The following is a 25862-nucleotide window of genomic DNA, read 5'->3' as shown; positions in this document are numbered from 1 at the left end:
CATCTTCCTGCCGGGGAGTTGGGAAATCCTGGGGGTGTGGAAAGTGTATGGAGGAGTTCTCTCACATGACACACTGTCTCTGTCGTATCATAACCAATGACCATGTGCAACGCGGGCTAAATTGACCGAGTATCTGCAGGTTGCCGCTCATCACTTGACACTGCACCCTAATCAACGGTCGGATGGAAAAGGGGCTTGCCAAAGGGGTTTCTAAAGTAGGTTGGGTTGGGCTGAAGTGGAGGGGAGCCAAGTGCGTGGACGTGTGAAACTACAATCCAGTCATATCCAATACTTCAGGTTTCTGTGCGGAAATGTCGGGTGGTATGGATTGACATAATCCTCTACATTTGGGCTTCTAAACTCGAGTTCCGGAACATAAAATATTTTTTTGGAATTCCATCACTCAGTGAGACTTTTATGGAAAGTTTGTGAAAATGATTTATTCATGTGCACTATAATGTATTTTTAATTATCATAAATATTTCATTCATAAAAATTAGCTTTTAAATATTTTATAAAATTTATAAATTTTTGAACTCAATATTTTTAATAAACTTGTGGTTTATTTTGCCCTAATTTGAATGTCCTAAAAAATTATAAATTGCTTATCTCAATTAAATAAACTCTCTAAATAACTTTTTCCTAAAATTATTTTTAATAGCAATCATAAAGCAGTATTAATATATTTGCTGCCACCAACCAACAAAACATAAGAAATTTGTATTCCAATAAATTTTAAATTGAATAGCTTCCCTCCAAATCCTATGTAAATAAACAATTTTCCTGTATTACCCTTAGGGCTCTTTTCGTTGAAATCATTAAGAGACCAAACATAACCAGTCTACTGGGAGTCGAGGGAATATCCGAAACAATAACAACGTCAACGGTGATGTTAAGCCCCAGATATGCGAGACAAGCCAGCACATCGCACAATTATATAGACCAAGGCAGACGCACGCCTTCCGAGTCGGAATACGAGGTCTATATAGCTTGTGCCTGTTGCAATGTTCCATTTAAATAATGCGTTCGTGTAAGTAAGAGTGTCTGTGAGCCAGGAAAATGCATTGGGCTGAAAGGGGGGCAGCCACATGGGACAGAAACATGGGGAAAATGAGGAAAGCGGGGCAGGGGAACACGACTCCTTGGCTGCGAAAGTTAAGCATGCTGTCACACGTTTCATTTATTATAAAATATGCAAACGTGCTGCCTTATAAATGATCAACATCTTCAATTTAATAATGTCATCGTCATCGTCAGCAAATGGCAGTCAGTGTCATTCGCATCCAGGGCCATGTTATGGCCCATCAATTGCAATTACCAGTCAGATGACGAACGAAATCAGAGCCGATCGGTGGATTAAGGCCCGCTTTTCCCGCAATTAAGGCAAATAAGATTCCGGTAAATTCCCTTAATTGCCAGCGTTGGCATGCATAAATATGCCACATTGTTTCACGAACAAAAACGGTTCGGTTGGTTTTAAACAATTTTTTACGCCCCAACTTACTTTTACCAAATTATGTAAAATATAATAGTATGCAGTTACAAACTTTCGTAAGCTATTTGAAACAGTTAACGGAATTTGGCAGAGTTTCTGTTAGTTTTGGTTATACAATGTTAGTTTTTTTTTAAATTCTTTGGGACCCGGACATTGGACACACGGACAAAAAAAGAACAGCTTTGTTCGGCTCGCAGTTGACAAATCATGTTAGTTGCACTGTCGACAGTTGGAATATGACAAAGACACAAACTGACAGTTGGACAATAGTACATATATCCGCGTGATGACTGCCAACGCCGCTTTTGATTGACACCCCTGCAGATGTGTCGCCGTTTCCGGAGAATATCTACATATAAATACGGTGTGTGCACGAGTGCCGGCCTAAATTGTGTGCAAATTAGATACATCATATTCATACAGACAGTGAGCCAACAGATTATTCATGCGGCCCCTCGAAAGCCATCCTCCAATTGGTCTATGAATTTTTCAGCACGGAGTTCTCTTCGTCACTGACAACTATGCAAATGGTTACGTTCGCTTTTATTTGAAAAAAATTGGGTTCAAAATAATAGTGTTTCGTGCTATCCTGTTTTTTCCTTATACTGTTTTAATTATTTAAAAAAAAAATGTTATTTATTAAAAAGAAAAGTATGTTCTAAAGTGACGAGAATTAAGAAAAATAAATATTTTTATAAAATTTAAAATGTATTTAATATTTTAAATTTAAATTAATCGAGGAATATTCATTATAGATTAGTATTTTTTAACCCTTTACCATGACTTTTTACTATTCTTTTGAGCACATCTGTTGTTATATATTGTTGTGCATCAAAAGTTGTTGCTTATTGAAAAAGTTTTGAGCATTTGTCGTAATATTATGCAGGTCGCCGGTGTGTTCTGAACCCTTGCCCTCGGCCGGCACTCAAATGGGCTTCATCGCAGGGTAGCTCACCCTGCCATTGTCCTCTGGCCAACTGGACGGCTACGTAACGAGAGGTCCGAACACCTTTACTTTGCATTTACTGCGAATGTTTGTGTGAGTGTGTGTGTGCGTTTACTGGTGTTCGTGTGTTAAGGCACAGGACAACAAAGCAAATGCTCCTGGACGGGGACCAAAGTACGGACTCCGGATCTGGGTTCCAACAGTTTCCAACAGCGGCAGCGGATTCCTGGGTCGGGGGAAGCTCTTCAGGGGACCCTTGACGCGCTGATTGATTGCGTCAGGGAGGAGCGATGAAAAAAAAGAAGGCGGCAAAGGAAGTAAAGCGTGCAGCAATTGCACATTGGTTTAGGAGGAAACGCAAGTATAAATTTATTTAGTCAAAGGGAAATTGTGTAAATTAAGTTCACAGGATGCAGGTTATATTTAGACATTTATAAATAACCTTTTAGCTCAGAGAACAAGTAAATTAAAATTGAAGAAATCTTAATAAGGGAGGTAAAGTTCAACTCAGACTATAAATGAAAACCAACCTTAACTTTAAATAGTATTAAATGTGGAATAATAATTTGCTGGAATAAATAAAATGATATACGTCTAGTCTTTATGACTAAGTTATCTTTAAATAAATATTAATTAAATTATTATTATTAAATCAAATTATATCTTAACACAATTAATATCTTAGATTTTTACTTATCTAACTAATTGTCCTTTCAGTTTGGTAATATTGAGCTATAATATGTACAACTGGGATGCATCTCAATTGTTTTCAATCTGCTTAAAATACCCCACATTTTATAGTTTTTCTCATTCCCACCACCTCTTTGTGATAAAATATAAAATCTAACCACAATGGTGGTTCAATCGCAGGCCACCATAACTATTAAACCATTAAATTGTAAAACCACAACGCAGGTTGTACTAAAATCAATCTTATTTGCCCTTAGCTCGTTTGGGGATTTTTATTTTATGGCCCAAAGCGGCATTGTGACAACCTTTCAGTCAGTGTAATTTCGATTTCCCTTTATTGTCCGCCTTCTTTGTCCTATATATGGGATATGGGGGAGAGCCGGGAGAATCCTTCAGGTCCTTTGATGGGGATGGTGAGCGGTGTGAATTGTGTGTGTATTCAAATCGAGAGGGCAATGGCAATGTAAATTGTTGACGCGCACTGAAAGGCTTTGGCTGCTCGAGTGGCTGTTGCCTGTTTGCATAAGCCAGCCGAGCGGCCAAATCAAATGAATCGAATGCCAAAGTGAGTGGCTTTAAAAAATTGTTTTTCTCCACGTTTTTACATTTTTTTTTTGTTATAAAATGTGTGTTGGTAGCTGGATAAACAGGCGCGACCCCAAAGGGCGACGTGTCGAGCATATTAAAGTTGCGAGCCGCATATTAAATTACGGCCCACAAAAATGGCTCGATTAGGTGGAGGCGTGTCAACTGGAGCTTTGGTTCGGTAGATCGTGGGGTGTTGTCTGTGGCCCCTAGAGTTTAAGCCCGGTCAACCGCAACAAGTGAACGCCCCTTGCAAATTGTTGCGCATACGCCATGTTGCCAAGTTGCCATGTTGCCACGTTGTTAGCTGCCGACGTAAAAGTTTCCATTTTTGTGGGTCATAAACGTAAAATATCTTTATTGTGAATGACGCTTTGAGGTTAAAAATAAATCAGTGCCCGACCACACGGCGTATGCGTAATGCGTAAATTTATATACCGCCTCGTCTGCCGCTCGCGCATCTCTGTGTGTATTTTGGCTGGTTTTTGGTGGTGGCTTTTATGGCACTGCTGCTGCCGCTGTGTCTTTGTGTCTTTGCTTTAATTTTCCGAACCTTCGTTCTTTTGTTTTTGTAGTCATTTGTGAAAATATTGCCTAACAAAGCGTTAATAAATGAGGCATTTAATTAATTGCCAGGCCAGGGCTGCAATTTAATTATGTAACCTTAGCACCTCAGGCGCTCCAAGGACTTTAATAGAATTTAAAGAGGCTCACAGCAAAGGCCTTCTGTCAGCACAAGTACTGAGAAAAAACACATGATAGAATATATATGAAACATTAAACTTTTAGTGTCAAAAAAGTATGTTGAAAATATTATATCTTAATGGGCAATTTTATAATGGTAGTAAGGAGTAAAGTATATATTCCACCTCTTATTTTTCGGCCACTAATGGATTTGTTTAGTTAAATATTTAAAATGTCTGGTCTCTTGAGTATTAATGCTAAGTGAGGGACATAGTAACTAATTAATTATTTATCCTAAAAGATTTACATCATTTACTATTATTTCTTCAATTAGCATACATACCTACTTATTTATCTACTTTTAAGTTACTACCTAATGTAAAAGACACATATTGTTTCTTTAAGGCATAGAATTTAATAAGAAATTAGATAGAGACTTCTGATTTCTTTTGAGTAGATTTTAAGTTAATCGCAATCTTTAAAAATTTCTAAACTTCCTTATAAGATAGTTAATTAACTTCACCTACGTTTTCCTCGAGTGTATGGCTTTGCAAATATGAGCGACACAAAAATAAATTGAATTGCATATAGAGACAAACAAAGAAAAGGGGCGGCGAGCGGGGTAAGCCCACTTGACAGCTGGTCACAAAAGCCAAGCAGACAGAAGGGGTAAGGAAGGGGTAGGAATGGTTAAGGGTAAGGCTGTTGCTTTTGGCCCAAGGGTTGGGGTAATAAGTGCAGACGTCAACACTCGACTCGATTGTTGTTGTTTGTGGGTTTGCTTTGGCAAGGAAGTGAGCGAGTTGGCTGCCACAATAAGCAGCAATAGAACAGCTACCAAAAAGCAATGTTTATTCTGAATCGCACACATAGAGCTACACAGAAAGAAAGTTAAATAACATTTTTTTGTGTATTTTATTTGTCTCGATTTAACATTTAAATCATATATTTAAGATGGGTTAACATTCTAAAGTATATTTAGAGAGGTATTTCTTGTTTTTTCTTTTTTTATACCCGTTACTCGTAGAGTAAAAGGGTATATTGTATTCGTGCAAAAGTATGTAACAGGGAGAAGGAAGCGTTTCCGACCCCATAAAGTATATATATTCTTGATCAGGATCACTAGCCGAGTCGATCTAGCCATGTCCGTCTGTCCGTCTGTCCGTCTGTCTGTCCGTCTGTCCGTCTGTCCGTCTGTCTGTCTGTATGAACGCTGAGATCTCAGAAACTATAAAAGCTAGAAGATTGGCATTTTGCATGCAGATTTAAGGAATTCCTACGCAGCGCAAGTTTGTTTCAAAATGGTGCCACGCCCCCTCTAACGCCCACCATCGCTTATATACGATTTTAAAAATTTTAATATTTTGGAAAAGTAAAAATGCAGTTTTATTGTGTTTATCAATACCTATCGAAATGTAGAAGAAATTTTTCAAATCGGACCATTCGTTAAAAAGTTATGCGTGATCAACGTTTTCTATCTCTATCTCCATCTCCCTCGCACTTCCTTTACCTGAGTAACGGGTATCTGATAGTCGGGGCATCCGACTATAACGTTCCCTCTTGTTTCTTTTAATAACCATCAATTTTAGAGCGGATTTTTACTAGACTTTATATTGCGATTTTTGACCCAGTGCATTTTTCACTTGCCAGCCGGTAAAATGTTTTCCACCAAAATCGTATACAAACACAGCAGCACCACAGAAAGCAACACCAACACGGACACGAAGAACACCGAGGAACTGCCGCAAGGAGGCGAATCGACCCGGGCTTAATGCTTAAGCCCGCTGCGACAGGACATTTAATCTCGTTGTATTAGAGGTGGTGTGAGGCTGGGCCACACGGACGCCACACGACACGGGACTTAAAGGACCCAAAACCGAAAACCGAGATGAAGGGGCTGAGAGGAACTTAACCCAGAACTGGAACTCGAACTCGAACTGGGACTGGGACTTAAAGTGCCTCAAGTGGAAGTCAACCGTGGCGCAGGACTCCAAAGGGTAATGCCTATACTTAGCCTGTTGCTGTTGCCGCTTTTATTGTAATTCTAGGAATTGTTATTTCTACTTTAACAAGCCAAAAACCGAATCTCGGTCCTCCATTTACGTGGCCTCCCATTGTTTGCCTGTGCGTTCGGATTGAGCGAAGAGATGTCATGGGGCTAATGTGAAATCTGTCCCGATTCATGCCCCCTTACACATCCTTTCATCCTGAGGTTTGACGCAAATTGCCATTGCTTACGTCTCGAGAAGAAGTCGAAATGCCAATGCAAATTCTGACACACTCTCGATGGTTTCGCTCGGCTTTCAAATGGAAAAATTTCAAGGGGCTCGCCTTAAGTTGCAACCCGAGAAGCAACACTCAAATTAAATTGCATGTTGACTTTTTGGGAAATATTTTTGGCTACGCATGTAAGAGCCAACTGGCTGTGCGAAATTCGGCAAATAGAGTTTCTTCATTTTTGGTTTCTGTGTGATTTTCATTACCCTGAGTGCTCCACAGCTGGTCAATGAAATATGAGCAGCCGTTCCGGCCATTGGTCGCATCTCAGTTGGCCAAAAGTGGCTTCATTTTAGTTTTTCGGCTCCGACACTAGAAGAAAAAGGCAAATATTTGTTAGAAAGTGAGGTCTAGATTTAATAAATATATATATTTTTATTGCGAAAAAGATTAAAATTCCTCTAATTATATTTAAAAAAATATAATTATTAAATCCTTAGGTTAAAACCAAAATTTGTGTTATCTTTAAATCTTTCTAAATGACATAATAAATCCATTTTTCGAAATTATTTTCCCCTGTGAAGAAATTGATTGCAAGTTGGGCAAACAAGTTTCTGGTCCAACTGTTGGCAATGCAAATAGTCAGTCAGAGCTGGTGGACCAAAATCAAATAAGAAATCTCGCAGCAAATGAAAAACCCGATCGCAAATAATGGCGTGAACGAGGAGCAAAGAATAAACGAAACTAATTTCCGGTCACCGACACAAACAAAAGCGCATCGAACCGGAAATCGAGTTAACCCGCAGGATAAAAGCCCCAAAAGACGCAGTGCGTGAGTCTAATTAGAGTCAAGGTGGGTGGGGGGAAAATCGAGGAAAAGCGGGGGAAAAATCGGTAGTGAAAAGCGAGGGGAAAAATATCTGCAGGATTTTGTGGGCGTGGAAAAGCTCCTGCATGATACTCCGCATATTGCGCAGTGAAGTTTTTACTGCCGCCTCCGCGAAGCTCCGTTTGCCAGCAAGTTTGTAAATAATGCAGTTTGTTGGCTGCACGCCCACGCAACGTGTCTCTACATGTAGGTGTATGTGTGTGACAGGACATCACACGGATACCCACTCACAAACACAGAGACAGGGAGGAACCCCATGTGGCCGACAGCCAAGTGCGAAACTAACGAAACTAACGACGTGGCCGAAAGAACCCAAATTGTTGCTCGAGTGCAGCTCAAACTGCGATTACGCTTCCCGGCTGCACTCAATTTCTCTCTACTTTCCCTACTTTCCTTGCTCCTTATTTACCTTTGGCTCTCCTTTTTGGCCCAGTTGCCAGCCATGAAATATGCATACTGTTGTTATTGCTCTTATACTGACTGCACCTGGGAATCGCAGGTCGTATTCGGTTGCATTCCGCGCAGGTGACAGCCGCAGTCCATTCACTCAACTGACTTGAATATTTGCGAGTGAAGTTGCTAGTTACTAAACAAACAGAGAAGTTGAACTCGTTTAACTCTAATTTTCTTAACTCTTTTTTCAAGTCATACAAATTAGGTGATTGGTGTTTGCAGTAGATCTGTTTGTCTGACAAACAGCAAGTTTTTGTAGCTTGTAACCGTTGAAAAAGTTTAATAAATCATGAATGCTATCCGCCTTCTTATTATTATTGTTTAATTTAATAAAATTATATTTTCTTAGTTTATTGCTCAACAAAAATAAAATAAAGAAAAATAATAAAAGAAAAAGATAAAATTCTAACGGAATTTGGTTGACATTTTAAAGATATTTTTTTAGTAAATGTAAAGACCCAATACATTTTTCCTGTTTGTAAATTTATCTGAAAAATTCAACTAAGAGCTTGAAAAAATTTGAACTTTTAGTAAGCGAAGATTGATTGTGCTTTGCATGTGTTTTCACGTTTTTTTCGCTCAATCCCGTAAGCTGGACCTGCAAATTGCTGAGATCAGGTGAAAAAACGCGTATACAATTACACCGCATCTCGATGTCGAGTGAATCGAATTACCTGGTTGTTTGCTGCCACAGTTACAAGTGCATTCTGTATGCAACTGCATTTGCATGCACTCCGCACGCTTTTATGCATTTTGCAGCGGATAAACATCCATTTGGCCAACGGGAGAATGCAGAAATGTGACGTGAAAAATGCATTTCAATTTGTGCCGTGCTTTAAAACAAAGGCTAATTAATAGTCGGTTCGCATCTCTGGGGGCGTGGCACGTGTGTATGCAGACCGCCCATGGCCACGCCCACATGCACTCATCCAAATGAAGAGTGGTCCTTTTTGAGCCGTAGTCGAGGACCCCGTTTGCTAGGCATTTGCTCCCGCCGCTCCGGTCACCGAGTCCTTTATTAAAGTGTTTCCTGCATGAAAAGGACATCGGTGAGCGGGTGGATGTAGGGTTGCTTGGTTGGTTGGTTGGTTTAGCCCATCCGTGAGTGGATGTAAGTGTGTGGAAAGCCTGGAAAAACATGGCACACACCCACAAAAATGTTCACTGGCTTAATTTCCGGTCTGTTGTTCACCCAGTGAACTAATTAAAAGTTCACTCTACCTAAGATATTGAAGGTCTCCAGACGAACTTCAAGGCACCAAACGAAATGTGCTCTTGAAATTAAATTGAATTCGTTGTATGAACTTTTGGTTTTAACTGACATTTGTGGCAATTTTCTTTTATTGCTCTATTTGTTTCATTAAGATAAGAGTACATATCACAAAAATTTTCTTACTACTTGAAGAAACTGAAAATGGTTATTAAAACAATTAAAACAATTATAAGAAATATTTGTATATGTTTGCAAAAATGAAAAAACTTAATTAATCATATTCATAGGCAATTATAATTTCAAAATTTCCTTACCTATAATATTTCTATAATTGTTTGTGTATTCTCTTACCTTTAATATACAATTTTTTAAGCATTTTTTTTTTAAAACAATCGTGGTTGCTTTTTTTGTTGGTCAACTTAAAAGAAAGAAAGAAATTCCCAGAATCAATGTCAGCACTAAAAGTCTAGAATACCGACCTTAACGCAATTGCCTGCGGCTGGTTCCCCAAAAACTTGGCCATATTTTTCGCAGACAAGGTTAGAGGAAAAGGGGCAGGGTAAAAGCCAGGGAAAACAACCGAAAACTCAATAGAATATGCTGGTGTTTGGTTTGGTTTGCTGCGGCACCAGCTGAACATTTTTGCAGCTGCAGCGACGACAGCCACAAAAACCTCGTCATGGCAACCAAAAGTTTCGACACTGCCACACACGAACTTCAACATATTTTCATGTGGCCGTGGCAGCGGAAAAAAGTTGAATTATGAAAACCGGAGAGGTATGCCATAAGGTTAGCTTAAGCCGATTAACGAAAATTGAATTTTCAATTTGCAATTGATTGCACTCTCCACAAGGGCGGTGATATTCGGGATTGGATTGGGATTGGGTTTGGGAAAAGGGTCCCTTTCAATCCTTTTCAAGACTGTCGGCCAAAACAAAAGTTGTTAAGTTAATCAGGTTAAGTGGGTTTATACTTATTGATTGTCCTTGATTGGAGCTGGGTTTCGGCTTTGGTTATATTGTAAGACAACGGTTAATGCCTTTTAGATTAAGATAAATTTAATTGGGTCAGGTAGCTGAGATAAGAACACATTTTAAACGTGAGGACTAACATTAATAAAATGACAGTAAATGTGACATAATAAGTATATAATTCACTCATAAATATTTTATTAATTATGTTAATTGTAAAGTTTGAGACACCCTAAAACTTAAATTATAAAAACAAAAACTTTAAGTCCTTTTTAAATATGATCATCATAACTTGCAAGCTCCAGATGAAAATATTCTAAGTCCCAAATAAGGCAAATGCGAATCTGCTGCGCAATAATGTGGTATTTCTCAGAAAGGATTTTATCACCTTTCGAAATGTTTCACAATTTTCCGACTTCACCTGTCGCCACTACCCACCCAATGGATTCCTCTTTGCCGTGCTTAGTTTTGTTTTTAGTTTTAAGTAAAATACGAGGGAAAGAAAAACTTTTGTGCCGCAAATACTTTGACAACTTTGCTGACCGCCGTAAGAAGCTGACAAGCTTCAAGTCGGGAAATCGGAGAGCGGTCGTCGGTCGGGGAAATTGTCAATTTGCTTTATCGCCTTAGAAGACCTGAGACCACAAATTTATATGTATAGTATTTATTTGCTGGTCTTTCTCTGCACGTGGGCGCATTTTCCTCATCTGATTGTCTTATTATGCGTTATAAATCGCATGACGACTGTTAAACTGACTTTGAAGGCTATCAAAATCAGAGTGTATGCAAACGAGCATAAAAAAGCTTTTTAAAAAGTCGCCAAGTCACAATGATACGCAGACATATGTACGTTTTTTGGGCACTTTCCCTGCTTTTCTTTCTTCTCTCTGTTTTTCGTGTCTGTCCCCTTTTCGTGCGTTCATAAATATAAATATTTTCCACATTTTTCCTTTTCTTAGAAATCAAATTAAAGGTATCCCATGTGTGCGTGTGGGTGGGTTTATTATGAAAATGCCATGAATTACTCGCGTATAAAAGTCATCATTAATTTCTCTGTGACGCTTTTTTGACAACCATTTTGGAATTTATTCACTCATTGATGAAGAGGCATCAGAAACAGACTTTTCTTTTGGTCGGGGACGTGGCCTACTTTCGTACGCGATTTTTTTTGTTTTTGCAGATTTTATTGGATTTAAAAATGTTATTGTTTGATTCTTGATTCAAAATATTTGTGTAATTAAAATCATTTATATATTATACTTATTTAAAATTAAGGAAAATATAAACTAGTTCATCTATTTTAATTAGTCTTTAATCTATAATTTTTCTTATTTGAACTTATACAGGAAATAAAGCTATTGAAAACATATTTTCGGAAGAAATCACTTTAATATTGTCATAATAGTATGTCCTTTTTAATCAATGCCGCTTTATCCTCCCATTTACTGGGTAACTACTGTTCGATCCTCGACACTAATTCATTTCCACTTATTCGTTATTCTTTTTTACGAGTTCATCAAAGTTGTGGTCGGTTTTTAAAGACTTTGGGCCATGTGACAAGGATAAACAAGGTCATAAAACAGCGTTGGCATATAAAAATGCGTCGAAGATGGCCGCAAACGGCGCACAGATTGGTGCGGCGAGAAAAAAAGCAGCTGCTGTTGCAGTAAAAACGAAAACAATGCCTGGAACGGTGTCTGGAATTTATTATGCATACGCCCTGTAGTGCATATTTGTAGCGTGATAAAATCAGTTAATAGTCGCATGAATAAAACATCGACGAAAGCGCAAGACGAAAGCGGAAGCTCAAACTCAAACTCGGAGAAGGTGCGAAACGGAAGCTCTTAGCCCATATCGGTTCCGCCGGATCGCAGTGGCTAATAAAAAATTAGCAAAACAACTTGCTCGCATTCTTTTCGCAATCAGTTGACGGCTGAAACTAATTTACTTGTCACTTTTAATTATTGTTTGCTATTAAGCGAAGCGTAAAGCCACCAAGGGGATGCTGTTGCTGAGGCTTTTCCCCCTTGGTTTTTGCCTTTCAGCCAGAGGCATATTATTAGACCATATAAATTCATGTCAGTCTACTTTCGGTTTAATTAACTTTCATGTTTGTATTAGCCGGGTCCGTGTAGGCCTGCTCTAAAGTGTTGTTGTTGGGAGCCAGCCAGCCAACCAGCTATCCAACCAGCTTGCCATCCTGCTGATTGTTATTGGGCCATAGTCATATTTGGCTCCTGCGGTTGCTGTTGTCGTTCGAAACCATGTCCGAAACCTAATTGTCTGTCCCCACAAATGTGCGACCGACGCTCGGTCAATTAAGCCTGTGTACGAGCGCTGAAATTAACTAAAATTTTCAAATTGTTTAGCCAACAAAGCCATGTGCCTCGGGCCAGAGGCTAATATTGTTTACTTCATGTTTAAGCCAGCACAGAAAATTGACTAGTTTATTTAATACGCGGTGGCGGTTGATACTGATGCTTAACTATAGAGCAATTATAAAAGCTACAAAGGTATTCGATTAAAATTGTTTGACAAATTTAACAAATGTGGAATTATACATCTGTTGTTTGCGTCCAATAAGTAAATAATTTAAAGATAAATAAATACGGAAAGAATAATAATTTCTGATATTTTCAAGGTCCTAAAAAGTTCAAGGTCCTTTGAGTTCCTAACATATTTAAAAAAATATTTGGAGCAGTTTAACACACTTAATTAAATGGAAAAGACATCTGTTGATCCCAAATTATTAAAGCAATGGAAACCCTATTGTACAGGTAATTAATCTTCAAATAAATATATAAAAAATAAATACAAATTTTAAATAATATTTTGAAGCTTCAAGAACTACAAGAGTTTCAGTTTTCATAACAGTTTTATCTAAGTTTATTTTTTCAAACTTTGTACAGTCAAAGTCTAGCCTATATATAAAAAAAAAAACAATCCATTGAAAACAGAAAATTTAAATTCCAATGGATCCACCATTTTGTCTCTAAACCAGTGATATCAATAACAGGCTGTGCATAAATGTGCAAAATTGCGCAGCCATTTGAAAAACAAGTGACTGTTAAATACCTATATATTTTTTTGCAAAAACGGAATAACATGCTGTCATGAATTCTCGCAACTTTGAGGATTACAATTACAGTTTTTGGCATAGCGACAGGTCAGGCTGGCGTGTACAGGCAAAATATTATTGAAATATTTCAGGCTCGAATTGTTTTCATAGGCGGAACGGAACCGGATGTGATTTGCTGTTCGTTTTCGTTCGTTTCGCCCTGTGGTTGTCGGCAGGAGCTTTCATTTTTGATTTCCGTATTTTTCACATTTTGAATATTTTTGCGTGTGGGGCAATCATAAAATATTCACATCGATGCACAGGAGAAGCCGCAAAATTAAAACTCAACCGGCACTTGATCCCGACAATATTTTTTACGATGGCTCCATCTGGTGGACTCTGCACCGTTGCAGGCCATTAGCCAACGCGATTTGCAATCGAAATCGGAGCTCTACCTGGATATACATTCATTTATTCGCAGTTGGATGTGGCATCGGGCCCTGAGAATAAACAAATGTTTTTCTGGCCGATTGTGCGTGCATGTGAGGCAAAGCAAACAGACTAGGAAAAACATAGAAGGCAAACACATCCGACGAGAATGGGAAAACGTGTGTGCTCTGGCCTGAATGCCTGTTACCCCCACCTCCAACCCATTTTCCACCATCGAGCTCTCACATTTTATGCTGCATACTTTGCCGGCGATATTTATAAAGAGGCGAAATAAGCTGCAGCAAGGATGTAGCCAGATGGAGAGACATAAGGGCAGGGGCAAGTGATTCGCCCAGCTCGTCTGACTCTTTTGATGACCTTAGCATTTAGCCTTGTCATTGGTTTTTAGTGCATCTGCAAGTACTTTGCTAATTGAACAAATATTTATTAATAGCCCGCTCAATTATTAGTTTCGATTATGACAGGCTACCACAAGGTTGCCAAAGTTATCGATTCATTACAAAATCATAACTTGGAGGTCGGGCCACTCAAAAAGCTCCGGGGCAACTTGAAAACTAAACACAAATTGTAAACGAAATCAATTTATCGAATTTCTAATTAGGTTAGAATGTTCTTGCACCTTAATTATTTACATCCATGACACGAAAATGGCAAAGGTTCATAGAAATCTATGAAGTTTGTGGAAATATCTTATTTCCAAAGTAGATTTAAATTACTAAAATATATAAATTTCGATGGCTTTCCTTAAAAAATTTGAATAATTATGGGATTGAAAAAGACAAAATCGTAGATAAATAAATATAAAAGAAACAATTTAAAATAAATATTAAAGAAATGATTGACTTTGTGATAATAATTACTGCCAGAAATGCATACCGTTTAATACATAAAAACCAATTTTAGTTGAGATATATAATTTATTTATAAAAGAAATAAAATATTTTCATATCAGCTTGGCCAAAATCTGTACTTACAACCTTTGATAGAACTTTCCGTTAGTAGTTGCTTATACAGATTATAATACTACCTCAAAAAATCTAATAATAACTACAGTATCCCTTCAAAAGGTTTTTTTAGCCATGGCTAAGAGAAAAACGAGTTTTAAATAGAATTCCATTTAGAAGTATCGATTTCCCGCTGACCCATTGATCGCGTATTTATAGCCGCTGCTTTGTCAACGAAATCAAAGGGCAGACAGTAATCAGTGCTGACTAATGCCGCTCACGAAGAATGGCAAACAATAAGAGCAAACTTTGGCGGGGGCAGCTAAGTCAGAGGCAGGTGAAAGCAGCCAGAAGGATAATTACCTGGCCAAGGGCGCGGCAGTTCATGTGTGGCATAAAAATTGCCAACTAATTAAATACGGGAGATATATGTGCGTCACGTGCGCGACGCTGTCTGGCCAGGTGGACACTTTGCCCGTTTAATGTTTAATGTGCAAATAGAAAGGCGTCAATGTTCTCGCTGGGCATACTAATTGCAGTAGACTCGGTACCCCAAAATTTCGACTCGGTAATTGCTCTTTGAGGGGCGCAACAAGCGTGAAAGTCAGAAATCAGCTGCCAAGATCCCCATTTACATGCGTACGAAAGGAAAAAAGGGAAAAAGAACTCCACGAGTATGACATTGACTGAGAGACCCACTTCTAGAAACCGGCGGTCCGTCCTTCACACACTTTGCCACAATCCCCAACCCCCTTTCACCCCCTCGACAACAAACTGTTGCTTCTCAGCTGTTTTAGAACCCATTTCCCCTATTCTGCGCCTGCGCACACAACCACATCCTTTTTAGTACACTTTTTGAGGGGCATCTGGTCGGTCCCCAACTTTGCGCAACAGTTTGGGCCATTTTCTTATGTTGATTGGGACTTTTTCGAGCTGTTGCTTCGCGGCACGGAGCATTCGACTTTCCGGCGGAGTCGCAGATTCAGTCTGTTTGGGGACTTTACGGCGTGCGAACGTGTGGCAGCGGGATTCTAAGGTCACAGTGTTACAGTGGATTCTAAGAACCAACGGTGCGGATACGCAACGGTCAGCGGATATACACACATACACATACGCAGGTAAAGCACTCACCTGTACAACCTGGATGCGTGTGTGTGTGTGAGCCTGTGTACTGCATATAAACGCGTTTAATTAATGTGAAAGTGTCGTTGGCGCTGCCGTTTTTCTTTGTACTCAACGGTACTCGCTTTTGAGAATCGCATAACCGTTAGCCGTTAACCGTTAAATGTGCCGTTCATTTGCCGTTGCGCGATTATCAAGTGCTAAAAACGCTGAATTGATTTCACAAGTTTTTCCTCGCAATTTTTTTGAATTTTTTCAAGAAAGCGGTAAAAAGAAAAAAAATTGATTTTCTTTTGCTTTCTTAAGTTTTATTTTAAGCTGAAACTTTTTGTAAATCATTTTTGTTGCTGACAAGAAGAACATATTCCGAAATAAATGTGGTATCTAGTTTTTGGCTAAATGGAATATAATTTAAAATAAAAAATTATATTATATAAATTTTGTATTTATAAGTGTAACTAGCACAGAAACGTAGTGTAGTATTTTAAAAATATCCGTTTTTATAGCTAGTAAAATGTGACGAACTTTATTTTGAATTTATCAAAAACTAAAATATTCCTAAAATATTAATTCAGCAAAATACAAGTAAAAGTTAATTACTTGTGCTTTTATTTTGTAACCACCCAGAAATGTAGTTTTAATTCCGATTTCTCAATATATGTAGCAGTCTTTCAGCGAAGTTAAATTTCGCACAGAAAAAGTTCTTTAAATCCCCCTCTTATATGGCAGTCATAAAAGTGAAAATGTATTTTTTATTTGCCACAGCTCGGCGGTCTTGGTTTTGCATTGTGATCCGTGCGGCATACCTGGTCATTTCAGGTGAGTGAACAACTCGCATTTGGGGGAAAACCTGCCTGGCAAAAACCCTGAAACCACATTCAAAATGTTTCAACTTTGCCGGAGCTTTTCTCTTGCCGTTTTGACTTTGTCCTTTGATTTTAGCTGTCAAAATGCATTAAAGTCGCAACCATAAACGTAACTAATTAAAAAGTACTCGCAGGAATGCGTGATTATTATGCTTCTGATACGAGGCAAGTGCTGGTGCGCCCATAAAAATGTTCGCAACTAATTAAATTGTGATTATTTGAGGAATTTCAAGTGAATTTAATGCTTGATGGAAACTTTAACAATGTGTGAAGGGTAATTTGATTGACCTTGTGTGTGATGAATTTTCAAATAAATATTTGTTGGTTTTGGCCTGTGACTAAAGTATAGAAATGTTTTCTATAAATGGAAAACATAAATCATAAATAGAATATTTATTTTTATAACGAGCTGTCTCTCTTGAATTCAATTGATTTATTCAAGAGAAATGACGAACTCAATAGAAAAGAATTACAATGGAATTGAACATTGAAGTAACTGACTGAATTGGCTTCTAACGAGTATAATACTTTGAACTTTTCGCTCTTTTATACAGAAATGTAAATCACGGTGCTTTTTAAAAATAACTTTGAAAGCCTGTTACGATAATGAAATTACAACCAACATATTTTGAACTTTTTTTCATAACTAGAATACAGAGTGGCAGAATATATTTATTGCATAATCTACTTACCAATAAGCTTCCTTGACGACCTGGTTTTTGTGTTGTTTCAAGCACCCTCCAAGTGTATTTAGGTCATCGCGGAAACCGTGCCATCCCACGGCTTATTGTGCATTTCAATAAATGCTCTAAAAGGAAAACAATTTGTTTGAAATTTGCTCAAATCGCCGACACCCCTGCAGCAATTTTCCATCTCAATGCAATATTTTCTGCATCAACTTTAGCCACTCGAGAGGACTGGTCGGTCGGTTGTAGTTTTTCCTCTTTTTTCCAGCATAAAATTTCACTTCAAACTTATGCAAATTTCTGGCTTATAATTTCGCCTGGAACGCAAATCAAAAGTTATAAGTAGGAGCGAAAGCTGCGAGGAGAGGGCAAAAAGCGGGACTCGAGCATGTTGCCAATTTTAAGTGATTTTAAATAACTGCAGGCAACTTAAATTGGAGGAAAAAAGTGAATTTGAAGAAAATAAAAGAAAACCGTGTAATGACATAATTTGTAATGTCTTTTGCCCGCCAACAAAGGACCATAACTCAACATCAGCGACAGCTACAAGGACGTCCTCCGAGTTCTGGCTTTGCAATTTAAAATAATTTCCACCATGCCCCCTAAATGCCATTAAGTATTAAGTCAACTGCGGAGGGGGAAAAACTTTCTGAGCTGAGTGTATGTTTTGTTTCTTGTGTGTGTCCATGGCTGCAGGCTTTGTTTGCTGTTTGTTTTTTTTTTATTTTTTGCTGCATTTATGCACATAATTGAGAGCTGGAAGTAATGGCGAGACAGCCACATTTCTTTCAGACTGGTTTTTCTGCTTAAAGAATTTTATTTCTCCTAAAGTATTATTCGCAAACAAGGAAGCAAATTTGTTATAAAGTTTGAATCATTATAAAAATGAATTTTACAAATTTCAAAATAAATAAGTATTTTGGTTAATAAATTATATTTTTGTTTGAGCTTTTTATTGTTAAAAATGTTTTTTAAAAATCCAAACTTCTAAGATTGAGAAGTAAAAAATGTTCAAATTTTTTTTTGGGTCGCGTTAAAAAGTATTAAATTTTCTTTTTTTGAGCCAAATTTGGCACATAAACATTTTTTTGTGTATCGTATTAAAGGCATAAGTCTTGCGGAAATATGCATTGTCACTCACTGTATTTATTTGTGCTCTTTTGTTGAGTAAATAACACATTTTTGTGCCACACTTCAGCTCGATTAGTTTTCGGTACACACACGCCCTCGCAATTCGATTGCAAAAATTTATTTGCACATTTGACACTACGGCAATTTGCAATTCATTGTCGCCTGGCAAAACTGAAATTCATCATTTTGCCTCGAAATTTTTGGAAAATATCTTCCATTGACTATGTTGTGTGCACGAAATTAATTAGGATGCCTTGTCAGTGCGGATGCCAGGCGAAATTAGATCTCGCAAATTGTTGTGGCACTTGCACAGAAATGCACCTAAAATTCTGTGGCTTTATGATATTTTTGTGAAAGGTTTATTTACAGAAATTGCGAAATGTGGTCTATTCTAACTAGAGTTTTCTTCGAAAATTATGACTGTGTTCCTATCTGATGCAAATGTTGAACCTTAAGGCTAATTAGAAATTTAATTTAAAAATATATTTAATCTATATACAGTCACTTTAAAACCCCAATAAATTCCCATCAGACTGCTGCCTTTGCATCATCCATTAAAATTGTAATTTGAGCCTGCTACATTGATATCAAATTAAAATCGAATAAATACGATTTCTGGCATATGCGCATTCACATTAAAATTCATGTTGCGTGAGCGGTAATAAGCTATCAAATTGGATTTCCCCAGCACAGAATTTGCCCCGGATTGCTTGTAAACATGATAGTTGTTGCTCTGGCCTAAGCTGTTAAATGCCCGAACAGAGCGGCTTTATTGAAAACTGATTACTCAAGCGAGAATGGGTCCTGGCCTGGCCCAAAGCAAACATATTAACGCACGGGGGCATCGAGGCCTGACTTTGACGCATATTGGCCTGGCAATTAATCCGCCTAGCCAAACAGGGCAACATATTGTGCTCACGCACGCATAAGAATAACAAAAACATCTGAGGAGCAACTCTTGCCCCGAAACTAATTGCCCATTCTTCGGAATTGGTTAGTTTCTTTCTATCTTCGAGCCAGTAATTAGGTTTCCTTGTGGCGGTAATTTCATTTTGGTCGGTGAGAACAACAGTTTACAGTCCTTGGTGGCCATTAATTATGCCACGATTGTCTCTCTACAGATGGCTGGCGTTGCAGTTACCATTTGGCCGCAATTCAATTATGAACCCTCGTCAACCGCACTTAACCAGAGTCTTAAGCCGCCTTTGTTTGCCACACATTCCAATGCCACTCGATGCCATTAAATTTTCAAGTGGATACTGTGGAGGATAACTAAACAAATTACGCAAAAGATTTAATTAAGCAGCCTTAATGCCTCGGTGACAGCTCAGCTCCCTGGGCACGTTCACGTGGCGTATGCGTAATATGCAAATGTGCCGAGTGCCCGAGGGCAATGGCAACGGAATATAGGGGGATAAGCTCTGTTCTGTCTCACTGCCCGAGTATTGAACTCTCCACAGCTTCCTGCTCTTCCTACGGGGTATGAACCCTTACTAATGGTCCGAGATTATTGCCCCAGCCCCAGCAGATCCCACTCGAGTCCATCGGTGGGGGGGTAATTAGCATTGCAGCAGGTGCAACCGCAGCAGTTGTCGTTAGTCGGCAAGAAATGCGAATGGAAATTGCTGGAAAGTATGCAATGAATATTCCTTCTGCTCCCGGCCAGAAGCGGAGCAAATGTAGATGACTTGCAACGGGGGAGCCACTGGTCTACTGTTCTTCTATTCTCATGTTCTCCGGCACGCCAACGCATTTGCTTCTGGATGGGAAAAGTGAAACTTCATTACACTCAGCGAATCGAGAGGGAGAGATTTTTCTAACAACAATTTACACTTAATAAAAAACTTTAAGCTCAGATTTAATATACGGACCAGAAAACGGACCTATATCCTGCGCTCAAATTGTTTCATATTTAAATTTAATTTCCAAATATTTTTTTGTTATTTTTTATTGCAATAAAAATGCTTTTAAATTTTGTACAGAATGAGGAAGCGAAAGAAAATATAATTTATTTCTTCTATTTTTTCTGTTCTATTATTAGATATTTATTCCTCAATTCGTCGCCATTTACAATACTATCCACAAATATTTTGAAAGTTTTAACTTTATTTAAGTCGGCTTTTTTTTAGAAATTTTAAATCTATTCTTAAATTGCATTGATTTATTATTAGTAAAGCTAAAACAAATAAATTTACCCCCAACAATTTAGTTTTTGTTGGGTGTTTAGATTTAAAGCTTTAAAAGGATATCCTTGAGTCTAGGATGTCTTCTCTAGCTGTGCATTTCTTTTGTCCTGCTCGGCGGGAGAACAATAAATGAGGCAAGAGCAAACAAAAGATGGGCCGCATTGCCTTAACTGACACACACTCACAGACAAACACAGTGATGGGTGCGAGGGTGTGCGTGAGTTCGTGTGTGATGGTGCGGCTAAAGGACCATCATATCTGTTTTTTTCTAATTGAGACATCTGTGTGCGTGCGTCTGCCATCGTTTGTTTTGGCCACTGTGCGTGCTGTGCCTGTGTTTGTGTGTGTGCTTGTGTGTTTGTCTTCAATCAGCGCTTGAGTTGGCAACATGTTGTTGTTTTTACGGCCTACTTTGTTGGGCGCTTGTTGCCCAACTTCGTCTGACTTTCGGCTAAAAATATTTAACTCACATTGCTCGTTGGACGAAACACTAAATACACACTCTGCGTCTCTGTGTCTGAAATTGTCAAATATAACACAGGAAAATCTTTCTCTCTCTGGCTTTCCCCGCCGCCCAGTCGGTCCAAAAATAATGCCCGGAGTTCCAGGAGCTGCTTTGTTTGCGCTCCGCTTTTATCATTTAATTTTGGCTGCTTTAGCCGGGGTTCGTGCCCAAAACGAAATCAATAAAACCGCCGAGAGTCCACGTGTCCGAGCCACGAGCGGTTCGCATTTACGGATTTTCACTGCCCCCAAAACGAACGAAACGAACTCCCTCTGCAGTTTATAAAATTCAAATGGAAATGACATTTATTAGAAACCCGATGGCTGATCAATGGATTAGATATCGCCATCATTATTACTGCCATTAAACAGCCACATTTAACGCTGATTAAAGCGGCCACTCGGCGAATGAAAGATGATGGTGAAATATTGCCTTTAATTCGATACCCACTCGTCAGAGCCTGCATATTTTATGGAATATATTAAATTAATTTTATTCATAATGCTTACACAAAGCAGGCATACACTCAAAATAAAATTAACCCTAAAGTCAAGGAAATCGCCCTTTTGTCTTCAAGACAAGCTCGCCCTAAATTTTAGGGTCACATTTTTCTATATTTTTGATTTTTTTTGACGTCATATTTCTAAATTTTAGGGTAATTTTACTAAATTTAAGGGCAAAAATTTCTAAAAAATAGGAAATTTTCCTAAAAAATAGAAATTGAAAACAAAACAAAAAAACATGTTCAATCATGATTTTTTTTTGTATATATGTTTATATTATGTCCCTATATACATACATATGCAGGCGTTGTGTGTCTTGTATATTGTGAATGTTAAAGGTTATGTATTTATTATTATGTATTTGCGCTTGGATTTCTTATCTAACCAAAGCCAAATGTGGTTGTAAATGTGGACTACGGGACTGCGGAAGATTGGGAAATGTAGAAATTATGATTAGTTAATATTTTATCTTCATGAAAAAAACTTACATTTTTACTTGTCCGTCGTGAGAATCGAACCCGGGTCTCCCGCGCGAGGAGCGAACGGCCTACATACTGGGCCATTGTAGCACTTAAACTTGCTGTGGCAAACCGAGCATTGTATGTAAAGGGTCAAGCGGAGAACACATTTGAATACTAATTGCATAATTTTGACCATTCGCGTCTTACTTATTTACATACATACATACATACATATGTATATATTTATGCTATCGCAATTTATATTATGTGTAGTATATAGTAAATAGCTGAATATAAACCAAATTATTTTCGGTTTACCGCTTGCCATCAATAAAAAAAGGAATAAAAAAAGGAGTAAAAAAAAAACAAATTAAAAAAATAAAATAAAAAAAACTTAAAAAAACTAAAAAAAACTTTAAAAAAAAGGTAAAAAATAGTTTGCTCTGGGACTCGAACCAGGGTCGATTCGAATTCTAACCAAGCGCTTTAACCGTCTGCGCTACGAGTACAGCCGCCCGGCAGCTGACAAGTTCTGGCATTGAACATTTTGGTGTGCCAGAGCATGTGAAAACATCTATTTCTATTTTTTAGAAAAACTTTCTACTTTTTAGAAAATGTTTCTATTATTTAGGGTTAGCTTAATTTTAGGGTTAGGGCACTCATTTTAAGAAAAGGTGTTGCCAAAATATTTTATTATTTTCGTTTGCCTTTCTATTTTTAAGAAAATAATTTCTAATTTTAAGGGCATTTTTTCTAGATTTTAGGGTGATTTTAGTTCATGGTAACCATTTTCTACATTTAAGAAAAACTTCCTGGATTTAAGGAAAACTTTCTTGACTTAAGAAAAATTTCCTTAGATTTAGAAATAACTTTCTTGTATTTAGAAAAAAGAAATTTTAATGGCGATTTTCTAAAATTTAGGGTTAAATTTATTTTGAGTGTATGATTTGATTTATTACCATCGCGTAAGGTTTTAATTAACTTGATTTTGCTTTCGATTTAATGCATGGTGGAATTTTACAAACCATAATTAAATGAAAAGCAAATACGGTCTATTTCACTTGCGGTCCATTTATTTATTTGGTTTTACGCATTCAAATTTGATTTTTCTATTTGCTTGCAGGGCAATTAATTTTGTAATTAAATGTACATATGGACATAAATAATTAGAATAATAATGTAAAAGTATTCATATAAACGTAATAAAAAATAATGGGGAAAAAAAAGTTTATTTTTAATAAGTTTTTTTAATGTCGAAGAAAAACTGCATTTGCTGATTTGTATTTACATTTGTAAACGTAATAATGCAAACATATTATTATTTACAATATTTATTTACAACATTACAAATACGAGAACACAATAAAAACCACATAATTTACCTGAAACAAATTCCATGAAAATAAAAAGTAACTCGGCCAAAACGTATTTTGGTATAAATTTGTTTCCGAAAATGGTTCGTTAGCGGACTTAACCCACTAGAAAATTCCAAAGGCTCGTAGATTGCAAATAGAATGCCATAAAAGCAAACCGCATCCATTCGCCATGCTTAACGGTCTTAAATATTTAAGCTTGTTTGCCCTCAATTGTAAAATGCTGACCTAGAAAGTTGCCCCTGCCAATAGTCTTCCGCCGGACTTCGTCCTATGTCCTTCGTCCTCCGTATTCCGTCCGCCGTATTCCATCCGCCGTATTCTGTCAGCCGTCATCAGTCCGTGTCCGGTGTCGCCAGTCCCTCGTTTGTCCGCCAGTCCCTCGCTTGTCGGCCAGTCCATCTGTTTGTCGGTGGATACTTTGTTCTCGGTGGCATAGTCTATATAGCCGCCCGTTAAGCACACAATGCGGTCCGGCTTCTGGGCTCTCATACTTTATTTATTTACCATCAACACAATTTATTTAGGGAAAAAATTTCACGCAACATTGCAAAGGTCCTGGGCGAGTGAACGTTTTCCACTAAATAGTTTTACGTTTCGCTCGAAATTTATGTAGCCTCGTTGGCTCGTCGAAAGTCCTCTCGCTTCCTCCAGAAAGTAAGATGTCTCAAGTCAATTTGTCGGCTTCCCTCTGAGCTTCGGGGCGAGCATCTTGCCGAAAATGTTTACTTGCATTGAATAATTCAGTTGGCAAAGAATGTACACCAAAGAGCAGACAGGCCCCGGGGGTAAAAGTCGTCGGAAAAGCCGGAAAAGTCGTCGAGGGCAAGCTGTGAGTGCAGTCAGAATGCGAGATATGTTCCAGACACTTTGACACATGTTTGCCAAGTCAAATTGCATTAGGCTTCCATTTGGGCAATTGCCATTGCCGAATAGTCATGCAAAAATGCCTTCCCTGTGGCTGTCGCTATTTTCAGTAATTAATAAAGAGTGATTACGGCGTAAGCGCATTTCCATGAATTTCTAAAAAGTTGCCGCCAACAATCACACGCTCTTCTACGTTTTCATGCGGAATGAATGGTCGGGGCCAAACTCATTTAACTTTTTAATTGTGCAGTTTTGTGTAAAGCAGCCAAAAGAATGCCATGGCGTAGGAAAATTTATTTTTACAGAATTTTTTTAAATTTCACAGAAACTTGAATGCTCTATTTTTAAAAATAATAATTTTGATATATAAATAAATAAAAATATAAATAATTTTCCCCTTTCTTATTTCATTTCCAAATTTTGTATATTGCTTAAACATTTTAAAATATTTTTTAAATTTTAAATAAAATTATTATTTATAGGTTCACATCATTCCGAGTATATCCTTTCCCAATTATTTTTTTAAATTATTCAATCCGATTGCGGGCAGCTTATGGTGCAGTAAAGACTTACAAACGAATCCCGCCAACTCTTTACTCAATTAAGTACCTTGTCGGTGAAAATAATGAAATTGATAGCTTAAATATAAGTACGTAATCGTTTTTATAGACTCATTAAAGTTTCTTTAAATTCATGATGCCGTACAAAAGCATTGTATATTGTGCTAAACATAAATAACAAAATTAAATGATAACAGTGAGTAATTTTAGTTTAATTAAAATAAATATTTTCTGAAGAGCAGAGCAAAAATAAAACGAAGTCCGTTTAAAATGGTTGAACAAATAAATAGAAAATTTAGTTTTATTCAATTTGTTATTGATTGTCAGTTATCTTTTGTGTTTGACTAAGCTTTTCAAGCGCACACAAATGCAGTTTATTCGTATAAATATACCAAAATTATCCTTGCTAATTAGAGAGCGGTGGACATTCCTGCGAAATATTTTGCAATTATAAAACTAATGCTCTCCCCTTGGCTAGTGGAAATAAATTACGAATAGAATTAACCCACCTTGACTGGCCGACCCACCTGAAAATTTAAACTCTCCCTTTGCCGGGAGTTAATGAGTGTATAAATTGAGCACAAAAGCCAAGCGAAGGCAATAAGCGCATTAATTGCCAGTGCAAAAGTACGGGGATAAATGGTCGCCTGGGCAACGAGGCGTATGAGCGATGTCAAGTGGCCGCAATTAAAGTGAAATTTGCCTTTCTCTGACGGTCTTTTCTCCTTTTGTTCCAGGAAGCTCAGAAGCAGAGGCATAAGGACAAGCACCGTCTGGAGAAGAGCACTACTCCTGGTTCCCTTTTTAGACATCAAAGACGGCAACAACGGCGGCCAGAATTTTCTCACGTTTGGATAGTGTCGAGGAGGTGCAACGCGGTCGCAGTGGCAGCGCTGTGGGAATAACGCCCCCGGGCGGACCAGGAGCGGTATCTGCCGGAGTGGGCGTAGGATCTGGATCTGGAGCGGGAACGGTGGCAGCGGCAGTGGTGGCAACGGGTTCACCGG

At 37.9% G+C, this 25862-nt stretch overlaps 1 protein-coding gene across 1 annotated transcript; it reads left to right on the top strand.

Moving 5' to 3' along the window:
* The first annotated feature begins 3492 nt into the window (after nt 1-3492).
* Nucleotides 3493-25834, top strand: LOC138912884 (uncharacterized). Its single transcript, XM_070214499.1, has 4 exons — nt 3493-3544; nt 6229-6397; nt 16483-16536; nt 25593-25834. The coding sequence occupies exons 1-4, from the start codon at nt 3493-3495 to the stop codon at nt 25711-25713; spliced, it is 396 nt and encodes a 131-aa protein (XP_070070600.1). The 3' UTR covers nt 25714-25834.
* Nucleotides 25835-25862: the final 28 nt, after the last annotated feature.

The sequence above is a fragment of the Drosophila takahashii genome, chromosome 3L (assembly GCF_030179915.1).
Source record: "Drosophila takahashii strain IR98-3 E-12201 chromosome 3L, DtakHiC1v2, whole genome shotgun sequence".
Lineage (NCBI taxonomy): Eukaryota > Metazoa > Arthropoda > Insecta > Diptera > Drosophilidae > Drosophila > Drosophila takahashii.
This window is presented reverse-complemented; position numbering and strand designations above follow the sequence as displayed.

Excerpts from the sequence above, each read along its gene's own strand:
- LOC138912884 (XM_070214499.1), top strand. The coding sequence starts at position 3,493 with ATGGGATATGGGGGAGAGCCGGGAGAATCCTTCAGGTCCTTTGATGGG. Across the intron at positions 3,545-6,228 it reads CAGGTCCTTTGATGGGGATG|GCTGGGCCACACGGACGCCA; the intron begins GTGAGCGGTGTG and ends AGGTGGTGTGAG. Across the intron at positions 16,537-25,592 it reads GGCATACCTGGTCATTTCAG|GAAGCTCAGAAGCAGAGGCA; the intron begins GTGAGTGAACAA and ends CTTTTGTTCCAG.